Source organism: Aspergillus bombycis (genome assembly GCF_001792695.1).
Source record: "Aspergillus bombycis strain NRRL26010 chromosome Unknown contig00002, whole genome shotgun sequence".
NCBI classification, from domain to species: domain Eukaryota; kingdom Fungi; phylum Ascomycota; class Eurotiomycetes; order Eurotiales; family Aspergillaceae; genus Aspergillus; species Aspergillus bombycis.
The window spans coordinates 1097477-1118676 of NW_019170004.1; the positions used below are offsets into that span (position 1 = coordinate 1097477).

The 21200-nt window shown below is 50.0% G+C and overlaps 7 protein-coding genes across 7 annotated transcripts; 4 read left to right on the forward strand and 3 right to left on the reverse strand.

The window, feature by feature from the left end:
* Positions 1-4076: 4076 nt before the first annotated feature.
* ABOM_000795 (inorganic phosphate transporter) lies at positions 4077-6003 on the forward strand (the record flags this gene model as incomplete). The annotated part of the gene is made up of 3 exons (XM_022527925.1): positions 4077-4158; positions 4221-5651; positions 5714-6003. The coding sequence occupies 3 exons, from the start codon at positions 4077-4079 to the stop codon at positions 6001-6003; spliced, it is 1803 nt and encodes a 600-aa protein (XP_022394575.1).
* A 1930-nt stretch (positions 6004-7933) lies between these two features.
* Positions 7934-9589, forward strand: ABOM_000796 (putative MFS transporter; the record flags this gene model as incomplete). Its single annotated transcript, XM_022527926.1, has 3 exons — positions 7934-8703; positions 8755-8988; positions 9046-9589. The coding sequence occupies 3 exons, from the start codon at positions 7934-7936 to the stop codon at positions 9587-9589; spliced, it is 1548 nt and encodes a 515-aa protein (XP_022394574.1).
* A 699-nt stretch (positions 9590-10288) lies between these two features.
* On the reverse strand, positions 10289-11299 carry ABOM_000797 (uncharacterized protein; the record flags this gene model as incomplete). Its single annotated transcript, XM_022527927.1, has 1 exon — positions 10289-11299. The coding sequence occupies one exon, from the start codon at positions 11297-11299 to the stop codon at positions 10289-10291; it is 1011 nt and encodes a 336-aa protein (XP_022394573.1).
* A 3171-nt stretch (positions 11300-14470) lies between these two features.
* Positions 14471-15348, forward strand: ABOM_000798 (alpha/beta hydrolase; the record flags this gene model as incomplete). Its single annotated transcript, XM_022527928.1, has 2 exons — positions 14471-14950; positions 15001-15348. 2 exons carry the CDS (start codon positions 14471-14473, stop codon positions 15346-15348), a joined length of 828 nt encoding a protein of 275 aa, XP_022394568.1.
* Positions 15349-15768: 420 nt separating this feature from the next.
* On the reverse strand, positions 15769-16934 carry ABOM_000799 (putative short-chain dehydrogenases/reductase; the record flags this gene model as incomplete). Its single annotated transcript, XM_022527929.1, has 5 exons — positions 15769-15910; positions 15974-16524; positions 16578-16722; positions 16764-16777; positions 16839-16934. The coding sequence occupies 5 exons, from the start codon at positions 16932-16934 to the stop codon at positions 15769-15771; spliced, it is 948 nt and encodes a 315-aa protein (XP_022394567.1).
* A 2314-nt stretch (positions 16935-19248) lies between these two features.
* Positions 19249-19757, forward strand: ABOM_000800 (uncharacterized protein; the record flags this gene model as incomplete). Its single annotated transcript, XM_022527930.1, has 3 exons — positions 19249-19549; positions 19615-19665; positions 19723-19757. 3 exons carry the CDS (start codon positions 19249-19251, stop codon positions 19755-19757), a joined length of 387 nt encoding a protein of 128 aa, XP_022394531.1.
* A 488-nt stretch (positions 19758-20245) lies between these two features.
* On the reverse strand, positions 20246-21139 carry ABOM_000801 (uncharacterized protein; the record flags this gene model as incomplete). The annotated part of the gene is made up of 2 exons (XM_022527931.1): positions 20246-20549; positions 20601-21139. The coding sequence occupies 2 exons, from the start codon at positions 21137-21139 to the stop codon at positions 20246-20248; spliced, it is 843 nt and encodes a 280-aa protein (XP_022394530.1).
* Between the last annotated feature and the right edge of the window lie 61 nt (positions 21140-21200).

Genomic DNA, 21200 nt, shown 5'->3' on the forward strand with positions numbered 1-21200 from the left:
TGGTCCCTGGCGCGGAAATGGACGGATAATTCCGTAGATTGGTGAGGGTCTTTCTACGTGAATCTGCTTTGGTGCTTCGGCGTGATCACCGATCGTCTGGTCCGGGCGGGAGTTTGTCTTGGCACATGCTTACTTTGGTTGATGCTTTGTTCTACTTTTACACAGTATACTTGTTAATATAATTCCCAAAAAAAAAAAAAAAGTAAAGTAAAGGAAATGACAAGATCCTTTACTTACTCCTTGTTTCTCACACAAAAGCACTTCGTAATTAGTTTTACTTGTCTGTGGGACAATGTTGCTTGTTACCGTGACCTCATCTGTCATTGGAGTTTGGAGAGATATATATAGTTTGCTGCACCGTAGAATCCGAGGTAACTAAAACATGGTGTTGACTGAATAATCACCCCACTCAACAGAGTTTCTCGACAGGGTAGTTCGTAGTGCAATGTTGGCTTGAGAAACTTGAATTCGGCGAATATCAAGAACAAATACTAACAGAAGTAACAGCCCGAACATCTTACGTCCATGGCAGATACTCCAACTGACTGGAGTATACTAAGTAACACTGCCCACCATCGGTACGATATCATCCTTCTATAGTGAAGCCTACTGGCCCTTATGGCATGTGTGGTAAGACCAAACCCAATGATGGGGTTAGATCATCACTCCCGACTACAGCACCGAACAAAGAAGAAGAGGCAAACAACCGAAGGTAAATAGAGTGATATATATGTCAGATAGAAAAACATTAAAATTGATCGTTGGAAAAGAAGGGAGAAAGGGAAGATTCATATTCTACATCCAAGGATCATAGAGTACGGTATTGGGGAATAAGGAATGGTATATCCTGTGATGCACTGAGCGGGTCTACACAGCTACTGACAAGTGCAGCATGCGGAGAATTCTCCCTCGGTCACTGGCACAAATACAATTCACATCTTCCGAGAATAGACAATACCTACCAGTTGGATCGTACTATGGAAAAGTTCTATACTCCTGACTGGATTCCAGAAGGATTCACTTCTCTTTGTATAAAGACAGAACCTACAAGGTGTGTCCGAGAGGTAGGCGAAACCAATGATGAACATGTATTGAGGATATACCACATCAGTACAAGGTTCAAAATTGATGTCCATATCCCTCACAGAGTATGCTTAAACAGTGTTCGTAGAACCGCCTGACGGACAGGATTGTAGTTGCCAATTCCTAGTCTCTGATGGCATACCGCCAGGCAGCAATATCTGTGCGATCGGATGCGCTACATCAACCACTGAGGACCTGACACGCGTGAGAGTTGAAAAGCCTCAACGTTCAATATTTGATCTAGAGTTTCCAAGTTGCTCAGGACGTGTCGGCAAAATGTTCAAGCATCCAAATTAGGGTTGGACGGGAGGCTGACTGGCACATGACGGTCATTAGTATAGAGTATCATAGTTCGGGAACGCCGGCGCGCGACGACACTCAACAGCGGCTGGGACGGGTCTCATATGAGCAATCCAATCTTCCAGAGGATGGCCAAAAGGTTGGAGGATAAAGAGTCGTCTGTAGTTCAGGAAGAGAGCTGTTAGTATTCATATCCTATTTAGGAAGGCTCATGTGACCTACAGTCCACGCTGAAGTTCAATCGGTTGCTAATCTCTCAGTCAAGTTTGGCAGATACTCGATGGCGGATAGTCCTTGTCCTACCGTCTGGCGACCGTCTGGGTGGCGCATTCAGGTGGGGGATCGACGGTTCCTTTCACATCATCCTGTTATTTAAACATTTAGCGGAATAAGCGCACAAATGGGACCTGTAGGGGCATCTGCGAAAGATAGGGATTGATCGAAATGGGTGCCAATGGCAGTGCAACTCTGTGCAGTGGTATCAGATGTCTTCTTTGGAACCAACAAAGACACGAAGCCGACAAAGCCGAGAGTGATTCCATCCGAGTCGCGTTGTTATCTCTGCTTCTCCTCGTAAACCGACAGGAATCCTGTACTGCAAAGGGGCTGTATCCCGTCTAGGGCATTGGCATACACCTGTTGTCCGATTGGCATGCGGCTAACCCAGGCAACACAGTTTTTCATTCTAGAAACATGATGTGGCGCAGGATTGGGTCTCTGCAAGGCTGAAGAAGCGTCAGCTCGGTCATCGAGTATTAGCAGGAAGCGTAGAGAGTGTGCCGCACGACGCAGCCAAGGCATACCAAGGTTGTTGTGGTGACACTGTGAAAGAACACGGAAGGGCAGCGGGAGGGCGCAAGGTCACATCCGTCTGGTCGAGTCCATCTGCCACGGGCATCTCGTGGCTCACAGCTTGACGAATGACATGGTCGTCGTAGCGATCCCACCACCAACCACGCTACTGCGCGTCTTGTGGCAAATCCAAGCCGGCACGTACCAGTCGTCGGGCGCTGCGAAGATGGAGCGGACAGGCTAGAAGAAATCCAGATGCAGGTCCGAAGGGTGGTGGAAGCGACGATGGGGGCGGACAAATGAAGTGGATCCAATTGATGCACCTGTTATAATGATATACATGATAGGTGGAACTGATAGTCGGTGGCCCGATCCTTTATTACTCAACGGATGCTGGAGGAACTGGTTCATGACACAGGGGGCACGTGCCGTGGTTGGGACGTGAGCGAGCAGCAGGGAAAGTCCCAGGCACGTGGGGGGAGGTAAATTGTATGACCCTGGTGCATGGCAGACAGTCTCGTTCAGTTTCTACTACTAGTAATATGCTCGGATAATGGTAAGAGAAAAGCACAGAAAAGGACAGAACAGACCATTGGGCACAAGATAGTAAGTAGTCATTACAATTAGCATCCCCAGAACGCAGTCTCTAGTGATCTTGATATTAATTAAATACCTCGTAGGATATGCCTTGTCCGGAGGAGTCCATACTATGATCACGGTCGAGGCACGTGCCTGGTCCAGATGGAACCAGGGAATGCAAAAGGTTGACAACCGGATGCGGTCCTGGAAGGTTCCCTGATCTACTACTACAACGTACTACTTGTTTAGTAGAAGATGAATGGAACGAGGGACTGCCGAGCCTGCAGCCAATGGTAAGAGAAGGCTTAATTAAATCACGCATGGGAGGGAGTCTTGGCCACACCCGCGCAGGGACCAAGCGGGGAGTCCAGAGGGAGCTCGTGGTAGATGTGGACCCGCTGATTGGGTCAGGCCGGCTCCCATGCCAAGCCCTGTCCCGGAGGAAGATATCAGCCATATCGCAACCGCCAGCCGTATAAAGATAGCCATGGACCTCTGCCAAGGGTGCCAAGTACGCCGGTCATGGATGAAGCTCTGGTCAATTCCAAGCCACGGGCGTAACCGCACGGTGAGACCGCGGCTGCGAATCAGACTCCGCGAGCGACGAACGTGCTCCAGCTGGAGACCGCCGTCTAGATGCAATCCCACCGTCATGCGGTGGGAAAAGGCACCCCTCGTATTGCCTCATGGACGCTGCGACCGGGTGAGACACGATGTCGGTCCCAGACTGGAACTGTATGCATGTATGTATGGATGGATGTATGTGAGGATTACTCCTAGCAGCAGGACTACCACTAGTGTAGGGAGGGAGGACGTAAATTAGTGACCCCTGTTCTAGGGCCCGAGTCGGAGAATTTCTTGCGCCTGTTCCTCGCAGGGTGCACTTCCGTGTAGACATCCCCTTCCGTCTCTGTTCGTTTCATTTCCCTTATCTGCGGCATTGGATGGAATTTGATTTTCGTTGACTGTCGTCTAGGGTTGCATGTCAAAAGTCAGGGGCCACGTGGGTGCCGAGCACGCTTTCCACTGCCTAGAATTCTTGGATGCTGACAAGAAATACCCATCGTATCTGAAACTTTCCACCGTCGGGGCTTGACCGTACAGCTAAGTGGACTAGCGTCTTGACATTGCCACTGGGTCGTGAACGCCTGCGTCGGACACCGTCCCACTTTTCATATACAATCCGCGACGGACGGCCACCTACATAAAACCTTGCCTCCTGTCATCTTGGTCCTTCTTCTTTCTCTTTTCCTTCCCTACGCACATCTCATCCTCTTCCCTTCGACGAGCATCAGTTAACCGGGTTAACTTTCTCTGTCAAGATGGCGGTGCTCGACCAGTATACCTATGTGTTTGCCATCGGCACCATCTTTGCCATGTTGGACGCGTACAACAACGGTGCCAGTGAGTGGTCACCTCGTTGACCGATGCGTGGTGGCACAGAAATCACTAACCATTCCAATCAGACGATGTCGCAAACTCCTGGGCGACCAGTGTGTCGTCGCGTTCGATTTCCTACCGACAGGCCATGATCCTCGGTACCATCTTCGAGCTCCTCGGAGCCATCTGCGTGGGTGCCCGTACCGCCGATACCATCAAGAACGGAATCATCCCGGTGTCAGCCTTCAGGGGTGACGCGAGCGTCCAATTACTGGCGTTCGCTTGTGCTCTCGCGGCTGCGTCCTCCTGGGTCATGTGGTGTACCCGACACTCCACGCACGTCTCCTCCACCTACTCTCTCGTCTCCGCCGTCGCTGGTGTCGGTGTTGCCACTGCCGGGGCATCCAAGGTGCAATGGGGCTGGAATGGTGGAAAGGGTCTCGGGGCCATCTTTGCCGGTCTAGGAATGGCCCCCGCCATCTCCGCTGCGTTCGGTGCCATCATCTTCATGTTGATCAAGCTCATCGTCCACATGCGGAAGAACCCTGTCCCCTGGGCCGTTTATTCGTCTCCTTTCTGGTTCCTCGTGGCGGCAACCATCTGTACCCTGTCCATTGTCTACAAGGGTTCCCCCAGCCTGGGTCTGAGTAAGAAGCCCGGCTGGTATATTGCCGCCGTGACCATGGGCTGTGGTGGCGGTGTTGCTCTCCTATCCGCCATCTTTTTCGTGCCCTTTGTGCATGCCCGAGTCATCAAGAAAGACCAGGATGTGAAGTGGTGGATGTTCATCCTGGGCCCCCTCCTCCTCACACGCCAGTCCCCGAATGTGGGCGAACAAGCCAAGGTTCCCGACTACGCCGTCGTCCAGGATGAGCATGAGCATGACGACATGGCCTCCGTGCCGTCGACGGCCGGTTCCACGACGGAGGAGACCGGGAAGGACCAAACCCATACGAAGGAAAAGGCGCTCGTCATGGCCGAAACCCAGGCCACGTACCAGGATCTCGTCGCTCAGGGCGAGGCCCGGTTCCATGCAAGACTCATGAAGAAGCGTGGCCCTCTAGGATGGGCGATGCGCACCTTGCGGGACAACCCCATGGGTGCCGGTGAGATCTACGAATGGCGAAACATGGTGCGACTGGCCAAGCGCGTCCCCGCCATGATCACGGTGGGTCTTCTCTACGGTATGAATTACGACATCCACGCCGCGCAATCTGGTATCCATGGCACCCCGGAGGGTGAGCGCATGGCCCGCGTCTACGCACACGCCCCGAAGTACCCGAATGAAGTGGAACACACCTACTCGTTCGTGCAGGTTCTTACCGCCTGCACGGCCTCCTTCGCTCACGGTGCCAACGACATTGGAAACTCTGTGGGTCCATGGGCGGTGATGTACTCCGCCTGGCAGACTGGCGATGCTCAGCAGTCCAAGGCTCCTGTTCCAGTGTGGCAGCTCGCTGTTCTTGCCCTCACTATCTCTGCCGGTCTCATCACCTATGGATACAACATCATGAAGGGTAAGCGATCTCGGTCCGAGAAATCTGTTGAGATTACTGAGCTAATTATGATTTCTGCACAGTCATGGGTAATAAGATCACTTACCATTCGCCGAGTCGTGGCTGCTCCATGGAGATGGGTGCCGCCTTGACCGTCCTCATCTTCTCGCAGTATTCCCTCCCGGTGTCGACCTCCATGTGTATCACTGGTGCTACCGTGGGTGTGGGTCTCTGCAACGGTACCTGGAGAGCCGTGAACTGGCAACGAGTTCTCCTGCTCATGATTGGATGGGTTATGACTATTCCTATTGCTGGCACTCTGGGTGGAGTTCTCATGGGTCTCTTCCTCAACGCTCCTCACTTTGCTTCCTAATGGTTCCTGTGTTCGAATTCCCCAGCGAAGACTCAGCTCCCTGCATATATTAATTTTCCTTTGTCTTCTCTTCATCAATGTAACTATGGCATGGGATGACTCCCACGCTGAGCAGTGTTTACTATCCAAGAGCTTAATCAATATACCCACACGCTTTTCTCTCGGTTGAAATTTGGCATGTCGATTGTGCAACAACTGTAACCCTACCTTGACGTCAGTCTTGTGCTCTTCCATGACACACTGAGGGAGCACACCCGACACAGGATCATTCATGTAGTACATGCTCGGGCGTGGTGGGTCACACTCGGTACTGGGACTCTCTGTCTGACGTTGAATCGTGGTCCTACACGCCAACTGCGCCGGGTGTGACCGTCGTCTAGGCAATACGGTCCTCCCTACCTCGTCTATACTCATGATATCTCCCATTGTGCCCGCAGCGAGAATGGTCATCGCCTTTTGTCTATAGCTGCCGCGACACTGAGATACCGATCCCTAAGTTTGTTCCACCTCTACGCAAACCTATTTGCAATATAACCCCGAGCTGTGAGGTTGGCCACTAGTTGGGAGCAACGCATGACAAATGCAATATTCTGCTCTCTCTCTCTCTGCAACAAGAACCTTGGCTTTTTATTTTGCCGTCCATGTTCACAGAAAAGTGAAATATGACTTGAGAGAACTCCTTGGATTAAGGAATAAGGTCAACAAGCCACAGGACAGAGGTTATAGGTTTGTGTCGTTCGCTGGTGAAGGGCGGAGTGGGTAATAGGCGAAGAATATATAACTGCAGACTTGCGAACGATCATTTACCACTTGAGGCGCTGATCTATAGTCTCTTCAGTTCTGGTTCCCTGGCTAACATAGTACAGTTGGCTGTATGCCTTGTGAAGCTTGGAAAAAGCATGGCATTGACTGTGGACTGGGTGTTGAAGACCACAAAAAGCGACCGCGCGGCACGTGCCAAAGAGTCGGCGGGCGGTTAGGGCTGACAACCACGCGAAGTGGGAACTTCCATCCAGACTACCCACCAAGGGCATTCTCCTTATTGGCGACTTTTTCACCTTCCCCTCGTGTCAAGTCGGGGGTTGGCGAGGACCCCTCGGAGTTCCACAAACTCTATTACACATGGCTTTGGGCTAGACCTGACCATTCGACACAAGCACGTCTCCGTGACTCGGTTGCAGTCGGGATTCGACAGATGGAGTCTCCTTCCCAATACGCATAACAGACGAACACTGGACCCTGGCTAGAAAGGAAATCCAACTTCTTCTGTAATTTTTGGTACAAATTCCATCATCAAAAAGTGGCCAAGGGATCACCCCAGTTAGCCAAGTTAGGCAGGCCATACCGAGCCAAGACTCGGAGGGATTCCGGCGAAACAGTCGGCTTTGAATTTTCTACGGCGACAGATGCTGCACCATGGCGTGATTCCAGGTCGAGTAAGCAAACCGCAGGCAGAGATCCTCGACTCTGTGAAGAAGTGTTGATTGGTCCGGCCCTATACAGAGCACCAATATATGTCAATTTCACCTCCGACGGTGTCCTTTATCCACAATAAGGTCATGGGTATTTGATGATGGCAGAGGCGGGTCATCGCCAGGCCAGAACACCATCAGTAAAGATCTCTACCTACCCTGGCGTAGGCGCTGCTATGTATAGAATTGCGCAAATAAAGTTGGATAAACTCGTGGCGGAGGGAAAGTGTAAGTCAATCACCGAGGGAATTTTGGCTCGATTCGGCTAGACTGGGATCTAATCAGATGAACCAAATTCTCTCCATAGACCAACTGGATCTCATTAAGTAATTGAGTTGCTAAAAGCCCTCTCGTCTCCATATTTCCAACCGGGCCAAATTTTTCCGACTCCAGATGCCCACGATGACGGGTATCGAGGCATTTCCGCCTTTTTCCCCAGAAGCAATCTTGCAATCAAAATGGCACCGACTACTACAACAACGATGACGGCGCAGATTGAGTCACCACCTGTGGCATCTTCGGCACCGTCAGTATCTTCGGTGGATCGAGAAGCAATCAAGAAAACTCGTCTGCAGCAGGTGATAGTCATAGTTCAGCTCGTCGGAGTGACTCTCACGGCAAGTCTGATCAATGGCTTGGTGACCATCGCACTGCCAACCATCACAAAAGACCTCGAACTGCCATCTTCTTTAGCTTTCTGGCCCTCATCTGTGAGCAGTCTTGCTACTGCGTCTACACTTCTTCTCGCTGGTTCTCTTGCGGATACTATTGGCCCGCGATGGGTTGAACTGGTCGGATGTTTCTCCAGCGGAGCCTTGATGATCGGGCAAGGGCTAGCTCGGAATGGAGAAGGATTAGTAGTAATGAGGGCCCTGCAAGGGGTCGGCCTGGCCTTCCATTTGGCCTCTTCGATCTCTATCATCACCCAGATGCTGCCCCAAGGCAGAGGTCGTAATTTTGCGTTCTCATGCATCGGTCTCAGCCAACCCCTCGGCTTCTCGCTCGGACTAGTCGTCGGTGGCGTTTTAGTCGATACGATTGGCTGGCGAGCAGGATGGTACATCGCCGGAGGAATCACTCTCTTTTTTGCATGCATTGCGGTGTGGACCCTGCCCAAGAACAAAATGGCTCAAGACGAAAGCCTCCTCCACAATGTCCGGACGAAGATTGACTGGCTCGGCGCCTTTCTGGCCTCCGCATTCATGGCCCTACTTTGTTACCTGCTAGCGTAAGTACTGCCCCCATTAAGAACATTGAACTGAGATTAATGAGACAACAGTATCATCAGCGCGGACCCCTCCCGCATTAAATCCGTGGACAGTATCGTCATCCTCTGTCTGGCAGCAATCGCCCTCCCGCTGTTCATCATCTCCTCCCACCACCGCGTCAAGCGGAACAAAGTAGCCCTAATCCCGAATTCCCTGTGGAGAAATACCTCTTTCTCTAGCGTCTGCGCCACTGTGGCCCTCTCTAATGCCGTCCTCAACTCCATGGAACTCTTCGCTAGTCTATTGTAAGCCGACCCACAAAATCCCCCACCACAACTCCCCACTAACCTAACAACCGCTAGCTTCCAAGAAGTCCAATACCTGTCAGCCCTACAAGCGTCCATCCGCATCCTCCCCAGTCTAATAGTGGGCGCCCTCCTAAACCTCATCATCGGCCTCTTCGTCCATAAAATCCGCGCTGTCTGGATTGTAACCATCACCTCGCTCCTCTGCGCCGGCTCCCCGCTCCTGATGGCCGTCATCCAACCCTCCTGGCCGTACTGGGGTAACGCCTTCTTCGCGCAGATCCTGCAACCCGTCAGCTTCGACGCGCTCTTTACCGTCGGTCTGATCGTTATCACGGATGTGTTTCCAGACGACACGCAGGCTCTGGCTGGCGCGGTGTTCAACACCTCGGCGCAGTTCGGCAGCGCCCTGGGACTTGCGGTGTTGCAGGTTATTTCAACGGTTGTGACGGATCAGTCGGGAGCTGCCAAGGAGAAGTATGCGTTGATGGATGGGTATCGGGCGAGCTTTTGGGCGATGTTTGGGTCGATGATTGTTTGTACGTTGGTTGGGTTCCTGGGGCTTAGGAAGGCGGGGAGGGTTGGGCTGAAGCAGGATTGAGGTGGTGGATTGCTCCGGTGGGTTTCGAGGTGGATGTTGTTTGTTCATACAGTATCCTATATAGACAGCATAGCTTTTTTAGTGCTTGGTGTGGGTTAGGGGTGGATGCAAGTTGGTGTTAGACAAATATTCACCTACATAGCTAGACATTCAGTATTTAGGCTCTACCACGCTATCAGAATCTTGAACCCATAATGGGCCCTCCCGAAGTCTGGTGACCAGGCATATATATGTGAAAACTAGAGCAACCATTTCTCAACCACGAAACCAAAAATGGAGATATACAGCAGATGGAACATAATACACCCATTAATGGGCAGGATCAGCATTGTAGCTATGCATAAATAGTTCAACATGCAGGACAGGGCTCCGTGAAATAGGAGAATAAGTTCCCACTACATATTTAGAAGAAGCTCGTCTGTGGCCCCTAATAGACTGCCAATAGTCAGAAGAATCTGACATGGTAAGTCTATATTGTTACAGACAGTGTACCATGATTTCTCATATTTCATACTCTTTACACACGAGAGGAGCATGCTATTATTGTTGTGTTTTTGAGGCTAAATAGAAGCAAGATTCACTAGGATTGCTAAGATGGACACATAAGAGCAGCACATTTGGGTAAGCAAGCCGAATATTAATGTTTAAATAGCCACAGTAGCAAGGTAGCTCGGGCTGCCTGATAGAAGGCAGAACAGATCATTCAAGGTAGGGAGGCGGATCAATGGGAGACTCCTGGGCATCGTCGGTAATGTCCGCAATCCGTATATGCAAGTTTCCTGAGACAACAACGAAGGCGTCCTGAACCGGGCCTTCAGGCCAGTTCATTATCTCCCCTGAATCTAGAGTTAGGCTGTATTGGGGACGGAATTGAACTTTGAAAGTGCCTTTGGAGTACACCACGGTCCTACGGTACTTTCGACCGGCTGGAACTTCGTAGGACCGCGACAATTCGGTACTGGTTTTCATCGTGTAAGAGGTGGAGTCGCTGATATCTTCGGTGTCTATGCAGCCGGTGCTGTTTTTGGGGCTGATTCCAAAAGCCTTGCCCAACACAACTGTTGGGACGCTTAATTTCTCGATGAATGTTTTGGGTGTAGTAACCTTGTTGGTTAATTCAACTGCTTTACTCCACAGAACCTCTAAGGGGGCCTCACGGTCGTTCTCGTCCGTGGTGGTCTCGACCAACACGGATTGAATCTCCACGTTGGGTACAGTAACATAGTTCATTTTGATAACGGCGAGCTCTATGTCCTGCAAGAAAAAGACACCACCCACGTTAAGCAGAGATTTCTTTCTGTTCAGATGAGCCCCGAAACCCATGCAAAACCTGCTGTAGAGATGCGGGAGCTCATAGGCATGCGCATCTCCCCATGTGTAACCAACCTTGACCCCCCGGCCCAAGTTGGTGGTCCCCTTCCAGCCACTGAAGCACTGATCCTTTCCTTCCATGGTCCAATACTGTGTCACCGACTGGAAAAACTCACCGTACCTGAGTTGAACAATCTTGACGGTAGCACCACGTGTATATCCGTAGGTTTCCGACTCCTGCCCATTGACCCACTTCACTTTGAATGCTGTTATAATCTTCCTGCCGGAGCCTCTCTCCCAAAAGCTAAGCTTGCTGGCAGGAGCATCCCCTCTACATGCACTGACATATTCGCCTTCTGATTTACCTCCTGTGGTGTACCACCAGCAAGGTACCGGCATTGTGAAACTGAAGGATGAATCCTGATAATATCAGAAGCTACCACTCGTAGGTTAAGGACCCTGAAAGGGACTAGAGTGCTTAGGGGTGGAGCGTGATTGAGCTGGATGATCCACACGTATATAGATTGACTCAGGTGAAGTTGGCTTCTTGTCGTCTACCTATCAAAGGTGGGAAGAGAAGTAAGAAGGTGCCTCTGGCCTGTTTTTGATGGTCAGTGTTGTTTATCAGTTTCCGGTTGCTTTGCGCTGTTCTCCTACCTTTTCGTTTTCAGCAGAGGTTTCATACATTTACAAGTCGAGAGGTAAAGTAATGAAACTCGACCCTGTCAGGCAGAAGAGGAATAAGCAATACATACGTCAGGGGCTGTGAGTCACACATAGGTTCAGTCATGCAAATCGCCAAACAAGGCTATGGGACTGACTACATTATTACAGGCACATCTCAAGTCTACATTGCAAGAAAATGCTATATTCACAGACATGGTTGATAGCCAGTTTAGTCACTTGAGGACCAGACAAACAAAATCACTGACATGTAAACCCTTCATGACTGCTCTCGTACAATTGTAGTAGACCACGATATACCTATTTAGACCGTCTATATTGCATCAGGGAAGGCTTGTTACCAATGATATATCGTGTTAGCCCACAGTTCCCAGAGTGTAGGAAACTATGTTAGATTCATCAAATAGTAGAAGGGAAATGAATGAGCCAACTTTTAATCGAAGAGGACTACATGTTAAGATGGGAAGAGTAATTTTACATCGAGCCGCAAGTGGAAGACCTACCAGGGAACCGCGGACTAACAAGCCTCATGAGCCGACAGATCTTGTCACCGCAAAACTTATACTGTCACACAGTTCCGTCATCCTTATCGTATGATGATGATTGGACTGGTAGTGAGATCACTTAAGAGGCTCTGCCTGCGCCACATCACACATATCCTTCTCAATCCAGTGACTATCAACCTCATCCAAACAATCACAAACTGCAATAGATGGCTCCATTTGGATCACTACAACCCACCCCAGGTCGCAATCTTGGGCTCTGCGCTATATGCGGAGAATGGATTGGGCCAAGTTCGGGGGAGGTAGACTGGCTGACAAGTGCAGAGAGCATATTTAGAGAATCTGTCGAGTGGAGAGCATGTCTCAAGAAACAAGGCTACCTGAGCGGCCAAACCTCTGATTTGCAGAATGTGCATTTCCGTAACCCTTGGCTGTGGACATGGTTTTATCGGGCGAGTGTGTTTGGCAATCCCTTGTTATATGATCCATCGCATCTGACCTGAACTAGTTATCTATGAGGCATCGACGAATAGAATCTATCTCAGTGGGGTTGGCATGGTTAGTGATTATCACAATGGCCTAATACAGGTACCGGAGGCCAGCGACCAGTTTTATATCTGCCTCCCTTTGAGGCAGAGAATGGGTATAAAGCTCACAGAGGCGTACCTATTAGAAAGGCCACACAAGATGGACCGTGGAACGGGAGCCTATGGATATGCTATTCATGAGGGGTGTTGGGTGTTGACGACGCGTCTTCTGGATGCAAACCTGATCAAGGCTCATCTGAAGGACTTCACGCATGCTCTGCCATGGGCATTACGGACTAAGGGCCGTTGGGCAAAGTTTATTCCCAACACAGCAGAAACCAGTAATTTCGCAGGCTCTGAGATTTGGGTGAGAGGATTCCGTCAACGCTCTAAATTTACCATCCCCCTGACAGATCCTCTGAGCCTTCCTGATCTTCGAGACTTTCTTGCGCAAGAACAAGAACTACATCGCCAGCTGAGGAACAAAGAGCGGTCAGATGATGGCTTCGATCGGTTATACGTATCCCCAGGTATGCCATTTAGCCGAGGATCTAGGCAATCGTTGTTCACATATAGCATGCGCTTGCGATCTGGGATTAAATCGAGGACGGCCCGTCCTCTTCCGCCAGAGCTTATTATGCAGATTATGGACTACCTTCCCGAATGCAGTGAGATCCAACAGTTGATGCTGATGTTTCCCTCTTGGGCCCCTAAAGTCCCCGGTTTCTATTGGCGTACAAGATTCAGGAAGGAGCTCCTGTTGGAAAAGGATGAACTGCCGGACCTCGATGCGCTCGACTGGCAATGTGCCTACTATGGTCTTGACCAGCTATACCTGACATCTCAAGGGCTACGCAGTCGGCGACGGATTATTGTAGAGATAAAGTCTATCAAGGAGGGTTTCCTGACGTGTTTGAGTTATAAATGAAGGGGAAGGGTGGTAAGGTAACGCTCAACTTCAAATTCATTCAGTCAACTCTTTTCTGGCTGTCGGGTATACTCTAACCTGGATGCCCCTCCGGGCCCTTCCTTTGTTTCGTCTCCCATTCATCTGCGGCCTGTTTGCTGTGCCTTTATTCATGATCATAATGTATTTCCTTCTCATTTTTCTTCGTGTATTGCTCATTCCAGCGCTCCAGCAGGGGAAACTACCTTGAATGTTGAGACAACACCGTGACTGAATTGGCATCCAGGCTATGTTTCTAGGGGTTGAATATTACCAATTAATTAGAGGCGAATCTCGAATTAGGAGCCGCATGGCCATAATTGTCTCTCCCAGTAGGAACCAGCAGTCCATCCAACACTACCGGCAGGCCTCAATTATGAGTCTATAATACTATTATCGAGATAGGATGTTCCTCCCACGGCAGGCGCTTGGGCCGTTCGGGGGCTGGAGACCAATACAGCCCAGGACTTTATCAGTAGCCTCAACAAAGAACAACAAGTGGGTAGTGAACCAAGACGTTTATGCACGGTTGATTGGAGGGAAAGATGCGCTATCGGACTTAGCCCATGGAGCGATCCACCTACAATTATGTGAACCCCTGTATCGCGGCGCAATGGCCCAGGATACGTTGGCTTATCCCTGTTCATATGTAACTTAGGGCAAGGCTCTATCAGCTAACCTTTTGACACCCAGTGGCTATGTGTTAACAAAGAACGGCTACTTCATCCCTGCAAGGCCGCAGTTTGCAAGCGCACTTTCTTGGCCCCCACGCATACCTACGACTCTTGGTGCCAATATAAATACCTCGCCATGTTTCTTTCGTCCGGTAGTAGCCTCTCGAACCTTACAGCCATACTCGCCCCCGCCAAGCCCTAACCTTCCCGCATTGATATTTCTCATAGCCATTAGGATGAAGCCTGCAATTATTGTCTGTCATGGCTCCTATCATAGCCCTGCTCCGTATGAGCCCTTCATGGAGCAATTGCAGGCCCAAGGATTTGAAGCCTACTGTCCTCACCGGCCAACGTGTGATCTCAGCAGGCTCAACGTCGGGGATGTAAATCATCCGGATTTCGACCTCGGGCCTCCAGCCGAGGGCTATCCTACTGACACAGACGATGTCAGTATTGTGGTCGAACTTCTAGACAAGCTAGTTAACCAAGACGGGAAACTCGTCCTGTTGGTGGCACATTCATCCGGTGGCTGGGTTGCGACCCAGGCCGCCATACCAGAATTGCAAGCCACATATCGTCAGACCGAGGGCAAAAAGGGAGGCCTGATCGGCATATTCTACATGGGGGCTTTCGTTGTCCCTGTCGGCGAGTCCATTCATAGTTTTTTCCAACCGAAAGACGGCACGGTCTTCACTCCACCGTTTATGAAATTCCACGTATGTGTCAGATGAGGACAAAAGATTGATCAGAAGCTAAACACACCTAGAAACACGGCGTCAAGGGTCTCGGAACTCCGGTCGAAGCCCCTCGCTTTTTTTTCAATGGTCTTGACGCGGAGTCTGCGGCAAAATGGACAGCTACTCTCACTGCGTCCCCCGTCAATACTGACAGGCTTAAAAACGATGCGTACTCAGCCCTGCCATGTGCATACCTGGTGCTGGAGGATGACTTGACTCTGCCCAAGGAGTATCAGGAGGGAATGATCGCGCTTCAAACCCAGGCAGGCAACCAGTTTACTGTTTATCGAGCGCCTTCCGGACACTCGCCTCATCTCACATGGATGGAGGGTCTCGTTGCTAAGGTGGCGGATTTTACAAATGAAACTCTTGCATAAATTGGTTTCCTAGCTTATCCTTATGCTTAAGTGCTGTGCCATGTCAGCTTCTTCGAGCATATTAAACAGTCTTCAAGCAAGACGGTGGCCGAAAGAATGAAGTTCCAATCCGAGCAGGGTGGAGACTTACAAAAATATATTAGTGAAACACTTGGTGGACACAGTGCACTGGTGGGAGACATGTTCATAGTATTTTTTCGAGAAGCCCAGCCGGCAAACACCGATAAGCCTTTTCAGAACGACAGACGTACATCTCAATTCCAAAGGTCGATACACTAATTCACACAATGGCCCATGACATGTAACTCGGCATTTCTGCAGTGATATAATTTATATTTCCTCAATCATGTACACTGGTTCTGCACCCAAATAAAAGCAGTCTACCCCTTGTCGTTGTCAATGCCTCAGGACCGGCGCCTTTCAATCAGCAGACAGCCCATCCTTTACTCCTGCTACAAGCTTTCGAGTTCCAGGAAGGTCCTTTTCAAGAGCAGCAAGCACGCCAGCCCACACTCGCTCCGATCGCACAATAGCATTCGGGTCCGAACACCACTTCGCAGGCCTGTTGTGCACTCCAGTTAGCGGTCTAGCCCCTCAGAAACTATGCCTCGCACCTAATACATACTTATTGATTGAGTCCCATTGCCAAAACTGCCCGTGGCCTTGCTCGCCAAGCATAAGACCACTAAGATATGTCCTTGCGCCCTGCTCAGCTGTTTTCGACATCAGGTTCAGAGTGTTGACCGCGAGACGGACTCCGAGCGATTTATCTTGAAAGTCCCTTGCCAGTGCAGACTGAGTCGGGCCTGGGCCAACAACAACGACGTATACTCGAGGTGACCCAGCATCATCATTCACAAGTTTCACAAGGTGCCACTGTACATACATGAGAAAGAGCTTTGTTAGTGAGTATTGCTGAATAAACCCAAAGGCCTGGAATGAGGCTTCTGAGTTGTAAACCTCTAGGATATCTTGCTCCGGGTTATCAGTGTCCGGCAGCAGTTGTGGAATTCGCTGGTGAGTGCCGGACCCCACTAATTCAAGCACCGGGGTGAAGTCGTCCTTCTTGCTCGACAATAGCTTGGGTAGCAGGAGTAAGGCTAAAAGTGTCGTTGAGACCAGATTAACCTGCAAAGCGATTCGAATCCATAGGCTGATTCCTTGTAGGCATGGGGGCTAATGCCGGCATTAAGGACAACATAGTCTAGGAGATCCACCTCCCAATTGACGCGCGACGCAAAAGCCTCAATAGAAGCGTAGTCCAGCATATCTAGATAGTAGACGTCGATGGTGACATTATTCGGGTGTGTTTGGGCTAGGATCGCTCTTTTGGCTTCCTCGCCCTTCTCGACCGACCGTACACCGATGATGATTCTTTTGGCGGAGCATGAACAAATTTGATCACTGATTCATACCCCAGGCCAGAGTTCTAGATAAAGACTATTTGTTAGTTCCCTATTTGCGTTAGGTGGCTCTGTAGGGAAGCATACTGCGCCAGTAATGAGTAGAGTCCGCCCAGTCAGATCGGGTTTCGTGTCGCGGGGCGGCCACACTTTGCTTCCTAGCATCTGATAGAGAAATGCCATGATGTCCTGAGTGATGATATGGATTGAAACTTGGGAAAAGAGAATCTGTTTAAAGGAGTTGCAGATACTTAAGGGTTGGTGTCGGCACTTAGCGTCCAGCGCTTCCGAGTCGGCTTTCAAGTCCGAAATCCGAGTGCAGAGTCGACGAATAAATTTTATGACGTCCACTATCTGGATCTAGTTCTCTGCTGTGTTACTAGTGGTAGAAGGATGGCCTTGATATAAAATAACAAAGATGACTAGGTTAGGGCAATTTTGGCCTTAACTAATAACCACAGGCAACATTATACCACGATGAAATGAACTAGGCACTTCCTATCTGCTCTATACTGGCTGACTGTGATATGTATGTACATAGCACAGCCGATTCCTGACGATCGCTAGAATATTCCACATATACATTTCCTCAGCATCTGTATACTTTCCATCGTGGCGATAAGACCTCCACAGGACATTCTTGATATAGGGCACTTTCCACCTGCTTAACCTACACAACAGTGCCATTATTCTCCGTGAGAGGGTAATCTAGGGCATTGTGTCATTATATGTATACTGCAATAGGTTAAACGGGTGTCCTGATCACTACTTGGTCGTCATTGTGAAAGGGCATGTAACAATCCGAGTTGGTCGGGGAATTTGGATTTGAATCCCGTCCGAATCCCGCCCCTCCCCGAAGGGCACATGAGAGTAGGTACGAGATCTGAATATGAAGGTTTTCACAAAAGCTTGCTGGTTAATTAACACTTGATCTTTTTTTCTCGACATTTCTATATAATTTAAAAATCCTGTTATCTGTATTTGGCATTCGCGACGCCATCCCCGACTCATCAGTGCGTACCACCTGGTGCACCTCCTCAGACCAAGTGGGGCATGCTTTGGGTGGTCGTTTCACAAAGGAATGGAACTGCTGGGGGATGATGTGTCTGCTATAGTGTTGTTTCAGGTAGGACATGGTGTATATAGCTCGTAGGAAAGAAAAGCCCAGGGGCTCCAGCGCTGGTGGAGACTATCCTTTGTCCCATAACACTTTTCCTTTGTAACCCTACCAAAGCCCTCGCTAAACCTGCAGTGCTAGACTTGGTGGAAAAGAAAACGTGTGAGTGGACTGTTGCATTCAGAATTCCATCCTACCATACGTATCTGGAGGTAATGATAAAAATAACAAAGCTCCCTGGGTCTGCCTGTCGTTGTACCTTCCGCGATGCAATGGTGCACTGTAGCAACCGAAGAATTGAACTTATATCATATAGTTTCCGCGCAGGCCTCGCCCAAACCATATCAAACTATGTGCCCCACGCAGTCTTTAGTTTGTCATGAGAAAGGTCCAGGCGTACCCACTCATACCTAATAGCATAGCGCGGCAAACATTTCTTACTTTGACTATCAAGGTATTCATATTGCAACGCCAATTTGACCGTGAACGATAAATGCATGTTTCATAGTGCCTTGCAAGATTGCATCTTTCTATCCGAGTCATCATCTATCAGAGCTCAGGCAAAGCATCTCTATGACTTTTTGCCTCGGATGCATTCACATTATATCGAGGCTTCGTTCGACGTGGTGTACTTCCTGCATGGCTCGTCATGCTTCCATCTAGTATTGGCTATGATTCTGGTACCCCAGGGCCTTCACTCCCCTGGTGTACGTCTATCTACATCATTCCCGTGGATGTCGGGAAAGGAGTATGGATCCGTTAAAGCTCACTTGTTACGAGGCTCCCCTAGAACAGGTCCCTTCTCTTCGGTTTTAACAAAGAGTTGCTGATGGGCACGGGTCAGCCAGCCAAATTTTGGGAGGCATGTAAGATGTCGAGACAGGACCTATATATGTAGAAGCGTGTATCAGGAGCCATCAGCTACCTACTCGTCGCCCTCATATAGCCTGCGTTGCCCAGATCCCACTGCCAGGGAAGACTATGTCATCTTGCTTCCTTGAATGTTGTGGCTATCTGAGTGCTTCCCATCCCACCTGACCGCATTATAGAAAATGAAGATCGTGTGTACACGTCTTGCGTGCATTAGCTAAGAAACCTGTGGGGTGTATCGAGTCCCAATCAATCCCACTCGACGAAATTACCATCGGGTAATAACCTCATGTCTTTGACGCTCTACCTGATATTATGGAATCACTGCGGGCCCTCCACGTACGTATTTACAGCTCTCTAAAGAGCCAATCTATCGGCCGGCAATTCCTCGTGCTCTCACTAGAGGCGGGGTGCGCTGGCGGTTTATAAATAGCGGGACTTCCACGTCCCTCTTCCTATCCCCAATCTTCCCCTCCTACACAACCCACTTCAACCATACGATTACATACAATGACTGACACCTTTGACCATCCTTTTTTTATATGCATTGGGGAGGCCTTTATAAGCCAGGCTGATGATTCCAACACGGAAGATCGTGTCCAGGCTATCTTTGGAAGTCGCGATGCTGCCGCCATCTTCAACTTAGCTGATGGAGTGCTGAGTTCGGGAGGCTGGATTCTAGGCCGTGACATGATAGAAGATCAAAGCCTCGGAGCTAAGCCCGTATATTGGTTCCGCGGGGAAGGGCGCTCTCAGGGGAATACTGTGGAACGATTGCGTACGGAGGACGGCTACGTTGTTTTAAGTTCGTGTAAGTACCACTCCTTGACACTAGGAGGATACTCGCTGCCGTCAGAAACTAAGAAAATCGTACAGCTTCACCTTTGATTGCAGTCCAGGGTCTAGCTTTTGCTGCTTTGCATCCGGGTAGTTATTCTCATCTGGAAATACAAACGGCTTTCGCGCGCTAATATATAACACTAGGGGACGCTAGACTGGCAGAGGCATTGTTAGCATAAGTGGGGGGTGACTTGGAGGGCAAAACTATGAAATATGACTTCAATTATGACTGGGTTTCTCTGGTTATGCTATTATCCAGTCAATTTATCATCGCTTTGTCCATTCCGGGTGTCGGCCTGGAGGAAGATAAGGGCGCATAGTCAAGAAGCTGTAACAAATCCGAGTACAGAAGAGAGTGGTTAAATCGTTGCGTATGCCGTGATGGCTGCTTCAGGCGTAGGGCCAAGACAGAGGAGTACTCTTGGTAGTAGGTCTCAAGGCTTTCCTAAATTCGTAGCTGTCTGACCTGTTCTGGATCATGCTGATCCTAGATGCAAGTTTTGAGAGCGTCTCTGGCGCGCATTGTGACCTATCCGACGTGGTCGTTTACTTCCATGGATTGGATTTCATTGGCCGATATTGTGTCCCATCCACAGTGGATAAGGCTCCAGGAGGCGGCGGATCTCGGGCAAGAACGCGAATAATGGCATTCTTTCCCTTTAATGGCTCACAGAGTGCTATTCTGTTTCACCCATTCCGCGGCACCGCTGCTTGCCTCTTGTGGGCACTTCTTGTATTGCAGCAGATAGCCCTGAAGTCGCGCCAGGCTGGCCGACTTTTCAGGGATCGACGACGCAAAGGTCGTCGCCAATGCATCTAGACTTGGCGCGGGGTCCTTGGTATCCTTGGACACGTCAGTCGGGACATCACTGTACATATTGACAAACAGCTCCCGCATCTGCTCCACTGAGGGGAGCTGAAAGTCCACGTGCATGTCTACTCTCCCCGGTCTAATAAGCGCGGCGTCGAGACTTTCCGGTGGGTTAGTGGTCATGATCAGGATTCATCCTTCTTGCGCCGACACCCCGTCGATCGCATTGAGCAGCCCCGACAGCGAGATTGTATTGACCGGTGTCTGAGCGCCTGAGGCGGGCGGCGTATATAACTGAGCCTCTGAGAAATCTCCAGGCTGGATTTGTTCACCCCTTAGACTCCTCCGGCCGAGTCCGGCTGCGTCAACGTTTTCCAGGAGGACAATGCACCGGGAGGGGATGTCGGACATGAGTTTCATCAACTTTGATTCGTTCCTCTTTGGGCCCAAAAGGCTCAGCACGTAGACGTTCAGTCCAAACAGGCCGCCGAGGGCGGAAGCCAGACTTGTCTTTCCCATTCCGGGCGCCCCGGAAAACAGATATCCTCGTCGGTAGGGAATTCCATGGTCTGAATACCACCGGCGCGTGCGTGGATGCAAATACTCATTGATGTCGTTGAGTAATTCATCCTTGTTCTTTCTGTCAAAGATGACGGTGGAGATGTTACGAGACGGTTGGGTGCTGTACCTTGACCATCGCCCGGCAGAGTCAGAACTACAGGTTGGCTGGTACACCGTAGTCGTTGTCATCGTTTTGTCCAGATTGTACGATTGTGCTTCCTAAAGCAGACCTTGTAAGGCATTAACGCAT